Source organism: Piliocolobus tephrosceles, chromosome 2 (genome assembly GCF_002776525.5).
Source record: "Piliocolobus tephrosceles isolate RC106 chromosome 2, ASM277652v3, whole genome shotgun sequence".
NCBI lineage: Eukaryota > Metazoa > Chordata > Mammalia > Primates > Cercopithecidae > Piliocolobus > Piliocolobus tephrosceles.
In genome coordinates, this window is record NC_045435.1 from 191,168,510 (window position 1) to 191,180,099 (window position 11,590).

The 11,590-nt window shown below is 43.1% G+C and overlaps 1 protein-coding gene across 1 annotated transcript in view; it reads right to left on the reverse strand.

The window, feature by feature from the left end:
- The window catches only part of ACAP2 (ArfGAP with coiled-coil, ankyrin repeat and PH domains 2), a 169,736-nt gene extending 158,146 nt beyond the window's left edge, over positions 1-11,590 (reverse strand). The window contains exon 1 of the mRNA XM_026455656.2: positions 11,246-11,590. Within this exon, the coding sequence (XP_026311441.1) occupies positions 11,246-11,298 (53 nt within the window). The 5' untranslated portion in view covers positions 11,299-11,590. The remainder of the gene's footprint in view (positions 1-11,245) is intronic.

Sequence of the window (11,590 nt, forward strand, 5' to 3'; positions counted from 1 at the left end):
GCTGGAGTGCAGTGGCCGGATCTCAGCTCACTGCAAGCTCCGCCTCCCGGGTGTACGCCATTCTCCTGCCTCAGCCTCCCGAGTAGCTGGGACTACAGGCGCCCGCCACCTCGCCCGGCTAGTTTTTTGTATTTTTTAGTAGAGACGGGGTTTCACTGTGTTAGCCAGGATGGTCTCAATCTCCTGACCTCGTGATCCGCCCGTCTCGGCCTCCCAAAGTGCTGGGATTACAGGCTTGAGCCACCGCGCCCGGCCGAAAGTTTTTAATTTTAATGAAATCCAATTTATCAATCTTTTCTTGGGTTGCTTGTACTTCACATTTCACATCTAAGAAACCATTGCCTAATTCAAGAACACAAAGATTTAATTCTATGTTTTCTCCTAAGAGCTTTATAGTTTTAGGTCTTCCATGTAGGCCTGTGATCCATTTTGAGTTAATTTTTGCCTATGGCATAAGATAGGGCTCCAGTTTCATACTTTTACATGTGGATATTCAGTTGTCTTTGCACCATTTGTTGAAAAGACTATTCTTTCACACATTGAATTGTCTGGGTACCTCTGTTAAAACTGGCTCACCATAAATGTAAGGATTTGTTTCTAGACTCTCAATTCTATTTCACTGATCTATATGTCTATCATTATGCCAGTACCACACCGTCTTCATTACAATCACTTTGTAGGAACTTTTGAAATTGGAAACTGAATCCTCCAACTTTGTTCTTTTTCAAGACTCTTTTGGCTGTTCTGGGTTACTTATATTTCCACATGAATTTTAGGATCAGCTTGACATTTTCTTCAAAGAAACCAGTTGGAATTTTAATAGACTGCGTTTAATTTGAATATCAATTTGGGGAGTATCGCCATCTTAACAATATTCAGCCTTCTGATCCATGAACATGGGATGTATTTCCATTTACTCAGGTCTTTAAGGTCTTTCACTGGTGTTTTCAGTGTACTGTCTTCTAAGTACTTTCCTCTTTTTGATGCCACTGTAGACAGATTGGTTTTCTTTGCTAGTATACAGAAATACTAATAGTTTTTGTACATTGACCTTATACACTACATCCTAGATGAACTTACCAGTTATAACTGATCCTTGTGGATTCCTTAGCATTTTCTATATACCGTCATCCCTTGGTATCCAAAGGACATTGGTTCCAGGACTCCCCCTGCCCACCCCCTGCACTACCCACTAACACCAAAATCCACAGATGCTCAAGTCTGTATATAAAATGGCATTGTATTTGCAAATAACCTTCATATATGGTCTTACATACTTTAAATCACCTCTAGATTATTTCTAATACCTAATGCAATGTAAATGTTATGTGTAAATAATTGTTATACTATTTTTTATTTGTACTTTAATTGTTATAGTTATTTCTTATTGTTTTTTTCCCAAAATATTTTCAATCCATGACTGACTGACTCACAAAAGTGGAACCCATAGATACAAAGGCTGATTGTACAAGACATATTATCTAAAAATATAGTTTTGCTATTTCTTTTCCTATATGGATGCCTTTAATTTGTCTTTCCAGCCTAACTGCTCTGGCTCTATCCTCTCCTACAGTGTTGAACAGAAGTGGTGACAGGCTTCTTGCTCCTTATGTTAGGGGAAAGCTTTTTAGTCTTTCACCACTAAATATGATGTTAGCTGAGGGTGTTTTAAAGATGGCCGTTATCACTGGCCGGGCGCGGTGACTCAAGCCTGTAATCCCAGCACTTTGGGAGGCCGAGACGGGCGGATCACAAGGTCAGGAGATCGAGACCATCCTGGCTAACACGGTGAAACCCCATCTCTACTAAAAAAAAAAAAAAAATACAAAAAAAAAAAAAAATAGCCGTTATCAAATTAGGATCAAGTTAGGAAATTTTCTATTCTTCGTTTTTTGAATAGTTTTATCATGAGAGTGTTGGATTTTGTCAAATGCATTTTCTGCATCTATTGAGATGACTGTGTCGTTTTAATCCTTTACTCTATTATTATAGTATATTGCATTAATTGATTTTTGTATATTAAATCAACTTTGCATTCCTGGGATAAATATGACTTGGTCATGGTATACAATCCTTTTTATATGGTGCTATATTCAGTTTGCTAGTACTTTTGTCAAAGATTTTTATATCTGCATTCATAAGGACTACCGGTCAATAGGGTTTGTTTGTTTGTTTGTTTTGTTTTTGGTGGATTTGTTTCATTTTTGTTTTGAGATGAGGTCTCACTCTGTCACACAGGCTGAGTGCAGTGGCACGATCACAGCTCACCACAGCCTCAACTACCCAGGCTCAAGTGGTCCTCCCGCCTCAGCCTCCTGAGGAGCCGGGACTACAGGCATGCACCATCACACACAATTAATTTTTAATTTTTTTTATAGAAACAAGGTCTCACTATGTTGCCCAGACTGGTCTCGAACTCCTGGATGCAAGCAATCCTCCCACCATGGCCTCCCAAAGTACTGGGATTACAGGCATGAGCCACCATGCTTGGCCTGGTTTTGCTTTTTTCTTTTTTGAGACAGGATCTTGCTCTGTCACCCAGGCTGGAGTGCGGTGGCGCAAATATAGCTCACTGTAGCCTTGACATTCTGGGCTCAAGCAAACCTCCCATCTCAGCCTCTCAAGTAGCTGGGACCACAGGCACATGCTATCACACTCAATTAATTTTATTATTTATTTATTTATTATTATTATTGTTGTTGTTGTTGTTGTTGTTATTATTTTGGTAGAGACAAGGTCTCCCTACTATGTTGCCCAGACTGAACCCCTGGGCTCAGGCAATCCTCCTGCCTCGGCCTCCCGAAGTGCTGGGAATATAGGCATAAGCCACTGCGCCCAGCTGGTCTGCAGGGTTTTTGGTGATATATCACCTGGCTTTGGTAGCAGGGTAACAATGGACTGATGATGAGGAATGTGGATGCCTTGGAAAGTGATGTCTCCTCTTCTATTTCTTAAAGGAGTGTGAAGGAATGTCACTGATTCATCTTTATTTTTTTTGTTGTTTTTTTTTTTTTTTTTTGAGACGGAGTCTTGCTCTGTCGCCGGAGCTGGAGTGCAGTGGCCAGATCTCAGCTCACTGCAAGCTCCGCCTCCCGGGTTTACGCCATTCTCCTGCCTCAGCCTCAGGAGTAGCTGGGACTACAGGCGCCCGCCACCTCGCCTGGCTAGTTTTTTTTTTTTTTTTTTTTGTATTTTTAGTAGAGACGGGGTTTCACCGTGTTAGCCAGGATGGTCTTGATCTCCTGACCTCGTGATCCGCCCGTCTCGGCCTCCCAAAGTGCTGGGATTACAGGCTTGAGCCACCGCGCCCGGCCTGATTCATCTTTAAATACTTGGTAGAATTCACCAGTGAAGTCATCTTGGCTTGGACTTTTCTTTTTGGGAAACTTTCTGAATATCAATTCAATCTCTATTTTTTATAGTTCTGTTCAGATCTTCTATTTCTTGAGTCGGTTGCAGTAGTTTGTGTCTTTCTTGAAATATATTCATTTCTTCTAAGTTACTGTCATACAATTATCTGTAGTATTTCCTCATAATCCTTATTTCTTCAAATGAGTAGAGATGTGCCCTCTTTCACTCCTGAATGTGGTAATCTGAATCACTGCTCTTTTCTTCTTGGTCACTCTAAGGATTTGTCAGTTTTGTTAGGCTTTTCAAAGAACCAACTTTTGGTTTCAATCATTTTTCTCGATTTTTCTCTTCTCTGTTTTCTCTTATTTCTGCTCTACCTTTTTTAGTTTCTTCCCTTTTGCTGCTTTGAGATTTGCTTTCTCTTCTTTTTCTAGTTTGTTGGGGTAAAGATTAGGTTACTATTTTGAGATCTCTCTTTTTATTTTTTTAGACGGAGTCTCACTCTGTTGCCCAGGCTGAAGTGCAGTGGCTCACTCTTTTTTTTTTTTTTAGACGGAGTCTCACTCTGTCGCCCAGGCTGAAGCACAGTGGCGCACTCTTTTTTTTTTTTTTAGACGGAGTCTCACTCTGTTGCCCAGGCTGAAGCGCAGTGGCGCACTCTTTGCTCACTGCAACCTCTGCCTCCCGGGTTCAAGTGATTCTCCTGCCTCAACCTCCCGAGTAACTGGGATTACAGGTGTGCACCACCATGCCGATAATTTTTGTATTTTTAGTAGAGATGGGGGTCTCACCATGTTGGTCAGGCTGGTCTCGATCTCCTGACCTCGTGATCCACCTGCCTCGGCCTCCTAAAGTGCTGGGATTACAGGCATGAGCCACCGCGCCCAGCCTCTTTTTTTCTTTTTATATTTTTAATACTGGCGTTTGCAGGTATAAATTTCTCTGTAAGCAGTGCTTGAGCTGTACCCCATAAGTTTGGCACGTTCTATTTTTGTTTTCATTCATCTGAAAGCATTTCTTCATTTTGCTTGTGACTTCTTTGATCCACTGTTTACTTAGAAGTGTACTGCTAATTTCTACATATTTGTGAATTTTTCAGATTTCCTTGCTATTGATTTCAAATTTTATCCCCTTGTGGTCAGAAAATATTTTGTATGATTTCGATACTTTAAAATTTATTGAGGCTTGTTTAATGGCCTAACATCATAGTCTATGCTGAAGGAAACTTCATGTAAACCCAAGAAGAATGTGAATTCTGCTGCTGCTGTATGAAGTGTCCTATAGATAACTATTAAGTCTTCTTGGTTTATAGTGCTGTTCACATTTTCTATTTCCTTATTAATCATCTGCCTAGTTGTTCCACTCATTATTGGAAGTATTTATATCTCAAACTATGATTGCTGAATTGTCTATTTCTGCCTGCAATGCTGCCAGTTTTTGTTTCGTGTATTTTGGAGCTCAACTAAGTGAATATATATTTATAGTCATGATGTCTTTGTTATGGATTGACCCTTTTATTTATATACACACACAGACACACACACACACGCTCTTTTTTTTTTTTTTTTTTTTTTTTTTTGAGACACAGTCTCACTGTCACCCTGGCTGGAGTGCAGTGGCACAATCTCAGTTCACTGCAACCTCCACCTCTCCCAGGCTCAAGTGATCCTCCCACTTCAGCCTCCTGAGTAGCTGGGACCACAGACATGTGCCACCACACACACCTAATGTTTTTTTGTATTTTGGGTAGAGACAGGGTTTCATCACGTTGCCCAGGCTGGTCTCGAACTCCTGAGCTCAAGCTATCTGCCCACCTCAGCGTCCCAAAGTGCTGGGATTACAGAAGGGAGCCACCACGCCCAGCCCTCTTACTATACTTGTCTGTGGTAATTTTTGTCTTAAAGTCTATTTTCTCTGCTATTAGCACAGCCACTCCACCTCTCTTCTGGGTACTGTTTGCATGGTTTGTCTTTTACTTTCAACCTATTTATGTCTTTAAATCTAAAGTATGTCTCTTCCTAAATACCATATAGTTGAATCATCCCTGAAATTTTACATAATAAAAGTTTTAAATAAATAAGGCCAAAACACATAGAAAGACATACCTTCTTCTGAAATTGAAGAAAAAAGTACTGCAAAGACTAAATTTGTAAAACATGTAACAAGGGGAAATTTGTTCTCCCACACATCACAAAAGGGGTGTGCGATTCATTTTAAATCAATGAAGAATGAATTTTTTCAAAGGTGTTAGAACAAGTGGCTTTCACTAGGAAGAAAACAGATTACCTTCTACAATCAAAACTAAGATCCAGTTGTATTACATGAAACTTAAAATCACTATAAAATGACAGAAAACTATAATGGGGTAGGGAAGACTTTTCTAGGCAATAAACAAAAGCCAGCTTTTAAATTTCTATATGATAAAAGATAGCATAAACAACGCAAATTTAACTGACACAATTTCTTAAATAATTTTTTTTAAAGAGACAGGGTCTTGCTCTGTTTTCCAGGGTGGAGTACAGTGGCATGATCATAGCTCACTGTAACCTCAAACTCCAGGGCATCACAATCCTACTGCCTCAACCTCCTGGGTAGCTGGGACTACCGGCGTGGGCCACCACATTCACCACATTTGGCTACTTTTTGTTGTTGTTTTAATTTTTGTAAAGACAGGGTCTCACTCTGTTGATTTCAAACTCCTGGCCTTGAGTGATCATCCCTCCTCAGCCTCCCAAACTGTTGGGATTATAGGCATAAGCTACCGCACCCAGCCTAACAAATGAAATTGAAGCCTTTGGCTTAACATATAGAGTAAACGAGTGAATTCCCTTCCTGGTCCACCATGTGAAAGTCCACCATTAAGAAAGTCAATTACTAGCAAAAGAAGTAACTATTTTTAAAAAGTCAACTCATCTATCAAAATGTCCAGTTGCGGATTTTTTAAAACATTTTTTAGGCTGGTCAAGGTGGTTCACGCCTGTAATCCCAGCACTATGGGAGGCCAAGGCCGGCGGATCACAAGGTCAGGAGTTCAAGACCAGCCTGGCCAACATGGTGAAACCCCATCTCTAGTAAAAAAATTAGCCACGTGTGGTGGCAGGCACCTGTAATCCCAGCTACTTGGGAGGCTGAGGCAGGAGAATCGCCTGAACCCAGGAGGTAGAGGTTGCAGTGAGCACAGATCACACCACTGCACTCCAGCCTGGGCAACAGAGCGAGACTCCGTCTCAAAAACAACAAAACAAAACACATGCACACACATTTTTAAAATGAGGATAAGTCCTACTTTACAAGCTTTTTTTTTTTTTTTTAATTAAAATTAGAGACAGGGTGTCTATGTTGCCCAGGCTGGTCTCCAACTCCTGGGCTCAAGTAAGCCTTCCACCTTGGCCTCCCAAAGTGCTAGGATTATAAACATAAGCCATTGCACCCCACCGACAAGACTTTTTTTTTTTTTTTTTTGAGACAGAGACTCACTCTGTCCCCCAGGCTGGAGTACAGAGACGCCATCTCGGCTCAATGCAACCTCCGCCTCCCACGTTCAAGCAATTCTCCTGCCTCAGCCTCCCGTGTAGCTGGGATTACAGGTGCCCACCACTACACCCCGCTAATTTTTTTGTATTTTTAGTAGAGATGGTTTTTCACCATGTTGGCCAGGCTGGTTTCGAACTCCTGACCTCAAGTGATCCACCCACCTCGGCCTCCCAAAGTGCTGGGATTACAGGTATGAGCCACCACACCCAGTCAGGATTTCTGTATTTTGGTTCATAATAACATTACTTTATAATTCCATTCTACTGCTTCTGAGATTAAAAAACACACAGACACATTTCCCCTTAGCCCTTGCCCACTGTATTAACTGCCAGTTGCTAAAAGTTTATTCTAAAGATGGAAGGCAAAGGAAGGAGACAGGATTGGCACCAATCCAGACTTAATAGCAACACATAACTGAGGTGTATTTACTAATCACATTTTATTCCAATGTCTCTAACCTTTCACCGGGCTGGGCATGGTGACTCATACCTGTAATCCAGCTACTCAGGAGGCTGAGGCAGGGGAACCTGAGTCCAGGAGTTGGAGACCAGCATGGATAACAAAGTAAGACTCAATCTGTCAAACAAAATTCACCCACAAACACCTTTTTAAAAAAAAAGTTATTATAAGTTATTGAACAAGAATCATATCTGAAATAGAATCTAGAAATGAAAAACCTTCAGGATGGTGTATGATAGACATTGTTAAACGATAAAAATAAATTATCAGATAAAAACTAAACCATACTAAGGCTAAGGCCAATTTTCTTTTCTTTTCTTTTTTTTTTTTTAAGAGAGAGAGAGAGAGTCTAGCTCTGTCACCCAGGCTGGAGTGCAGAGGTGTGAGCATAGCTCACCGCAGCCTTGACCTCCTGCCTCAACAAATTCTTCTGCCTCAGCTTCCCATGTAGCTGGAATCACAGGTGCACACCACCATGTCCAACTAATGGTTTTATTTTTGTAGAGACGGGGTCTCACTTTGTTGCCCAGGTTGGTCTCAAACTCCTGGCCTCAAGCAATCCTCTTGTCTCAGCCTCCCAAACTGCTGCGATTACAGGCATGAACCACTGCACCAGCCATAATATTTTTATACTTGAACATTGCTCAGGACAAAAATCTCTCATAATTCAGAAAGATTTTTATTTATTCAATTTATTTATTTTACGTTTTATTTCAAACAGATATTCACTTCCTAAATAAAACAGAATACGTTTTCGGTTTTTGTTTGTTTGTTTGTTTTGAGACAGTCTCGCTCTGTTGCCCAGGCTGGAGTGCAGTGGCGCGACCTCAGCTCACTGCAGCCCCTGCCTCCCAGGTTCAAGCAGTTCTCATGCCTCATTTTCCCAAGTAGCTGGGATTACAGGTGCACACTACCCCACCCGGCTAATTTTTGTATTTTCAGTAGAGATGGGGTTTTACCATGTTGGCCAGGCTGGTGTCAAACCCCTGACCTCAAGTGATCGGCCGGCCTCGGCCTCCCAAAGTGCTGGAATTACAGACGTGAGTCACAGTGTTCAGTCCAAGAGTATGTTTAAATAAAAGAAAAGCAGTATTTTTACGGAGGTTTTGTAAAGTTTTAAAGACCTACTACATGCAACTACATACAATGTAGGGCCCATACAAATTCAAACGTCAACATATTTTGGCCAAAATGCAAAATTTCCACTCAAAAAAAAAGTATACTTAGGCACTTTACATTCCTGTAGATTTTTAGATGAACAAGGTTTTCAGATTTTAGATGAACAAGATTTTGACCTTTAAGCTGATTTTAAACTGGTATTTAAAAAACCAAAAAGGGAACCCAAAATTATACAACGAAATATACCCTCCAATCCAAAACAAAAAAAAATGTTCACTGGGATGTAAAAGTAACCATTGACTATTCAAATTACAAAAGACAATGTTGCAACTGCAACATCCTTCTCCCCGTTTCAACCAGTCCCCTTGTATTCTCCTCATTGATTTAACAGGAAAATGAATGTTTAAAGCTCCAACAGTGGTGAAATTTTCATCAGCAAGATGCGCCTTTTGCATTAATTCTACAGCACCAAGGCAGTTATGTGCACACACTAGACTTAAAAGCCATAAGATTCATTTATGAATAAAAATAGGTATTAGTTTAAAGACAGCACAATAGATCAGGAGACAAGTGCCTTACTATCAAAAAACAAGCCCAGGCCTCATAAGTTTTTTTATTTTGATACAAGTTTCACTATCACTCAACATACACAATACTCTCAAAACTAAAGCTCTTCTTATACATACAACATGTGAATGAAGACTTCTGAAATATTCTTTTCAAATGCTACACAAATCCTCATAGTAATAGGATTATGGAAAAACCGTAAAAAATTAAGAATATGAATAATGAAACTTCTACTTCTTGGCAGTCTTGCCTCTATCGCAAATCTAATTTGTCCCCAAAATGTATATAAGATGTTGAATTTATTGAAATTTTGATATCTCTTCCCAATTTGCAGCTAACAATAATTGGAATATGGGAAACAACTCTTGAAAACCTCTAATATTTTAACTAACATAGAATTTATGTTACAATCGAGCTTAATAAAAGTTCACTATAATATTCCCTACAACTTGAATCAGTATCTTGCCCTCTCATTTTATATTCAATGATTCCTTTATTTCAAAAACAAAGACATCACATGGTTTGTGACCAACCCCAGTAGCTAGAAGTATTTCCAAATCACTTCTCTCAACTTAAAAAAAAAAAAAATTAATGTGAAACAAAGGGAGCTCAAAGTTACATCTTCTAAGAGAAAAATGCTGTGACTATTTCACTTAAAAATAAATAGCTGAGTCATAGTAACAAAATTTCACAAAAAGCTTTCTAAGGTGCGCTTTAAAAATTACTCCACTTGCCACACTGTCCTGGAAATCAACCTGCACGCCTGTCACAGGCAATCTATTTGTGTCTCTTGAGTCCTTCAATTATGCAGAACATCAAAGTTTCAAACACGAATGGCAACAACAGCTATCAAAGGAAGTGGGTTTTGTTAAATAAGCAATAGCCCTAAGCTCCAATAAAATTAACACCCCAAAATCATCAAAGGGCAAAGGCAAAAAGCGTTCTTAAATTTTCTCTAAGTAGCAGTTCCTTAGTTTTACAACTCTTTTCCTTGCTTTTCACTGAAAGGAGAATAAGAAATCCAACTAACAGTGTTAAGGATGAGAACAGTTAGTTCCCAGGCAGAAGATGCAATTTACAATCCAGGTTTGGCCCAGACATCAGCGGGCACACACACGCCTATGTTCAGAGGAAGCTTTCAAGAAATGTCACTATCTGACGGAAGTGTTCAGGCCTTATATTTGTAAGGACTATGGCCAGCCCTGTAAAATGCAACCTAGAAAAACTCCATTGTCCAAAACAACTCAAGAGTTTCCTACCACACTCAAAACAGAAAGAACCTGTGTCCTGGACGGCCTCAAGACGACGGCCACTCACATGGAAAGAAGGGCAACCCATGTGAGTCGTAGTGCCCCCCGTCAGCTCTGTGACAGATCCACTGGGAGCATCCGACTGTGATCCCGGCCCTCTAAGGCAGAGGCTGCTGGAAGAGGAACACACAGGCAATCTTCACGGCCCTCCTACTTCCGTTCTCAAAACAGAAATGCACTTTTCTCCTAGTCCTCCGCCCTCAGCCCAGTACCCCTCGACAGCTGTGCCCCCTTCAACGGAAAGAAAAGCAGGTAGTCACCACCTAGGGTCCCTGGACGGCGGTTGGTCACAGCGCTTCCCCCCGCGATTCCCCCACGCAGCCACCGCCGGCGCCCTCCGGAGAGTCGCTCTGGCCGGGGGCACCGCGAAGCAGAAGCCGGCGTCCCAGTTCGCCCCCTACTCCCTCCTCCCCGGGGAAGCGGGGCAGAAAAGCGCAAAGAGGAACTAAGTGAACTGCAAGAGGATGCCCTGAAAGCTCCCTCAAAGAGGGGGTGGGGAGGGGGTGGAAACCAAGAAGGGGCGGAAGGAAGGGGGAAGGAAGAGCAGCCAGAGGAGGAAGGGGGCGAGAGCGAGCGCCCGTGAAGGGGACGAGACCTCGGGAGCGCGGCTGCACCCCACTTCCCCCAGCGGGAGCGGGTGCGCCGGCCTTCGGGGCGCTCCGGCCGGGCAGAGAGCGAGGAAAGAAATGAGGAGGCGACGTCCCCGTCCCCGCCACTTCCTCGCCCCTCGGGAAGGCTCGGCGGGGACTGCAGTGCCCTCGCAGGCTGGAAGCGGCGGCAACGGCCGCTCGCCCCGTCGGAAGGCGCGGACGGCGGGGCCTCCTCCCAGTGCGCGGGCCCAGCTCTCACGCCCCCAGCGCCGGGAAGGCAGCGCCGCGGTGACGCCGGGCGGCCGTGCCGGTTACCTGAAGCGGGGCGAGTCCTTCAGACACTCCTCGAAATCCACCGTCATCTTCATCCTGCCTCCGCCTCGCCTCGCCTCGCAGGCGGCGCCGGCAGAGCCGAGGGGGCCGCGGGAGCGGCCGCGCTGGGGACGCAGACGGCTACGGCGGGCGCACGGCCGCGACTAGCGTTGCGCGGAGCTGCGGAGGGCGCCTAGCCCGCTGGTCATAGCAGCCGCGAAGACGGCGACGGCTCGTCAGGCCCCAGTCCGGCCCCTCTTCCTCCCGCCCCAAGTAGAGCGCTGGCCGCAGGGAAACGGCCGGGGAGTGACAGCAGCGGCCAGCCAGCCACGAACCTGGCGGCCAAGG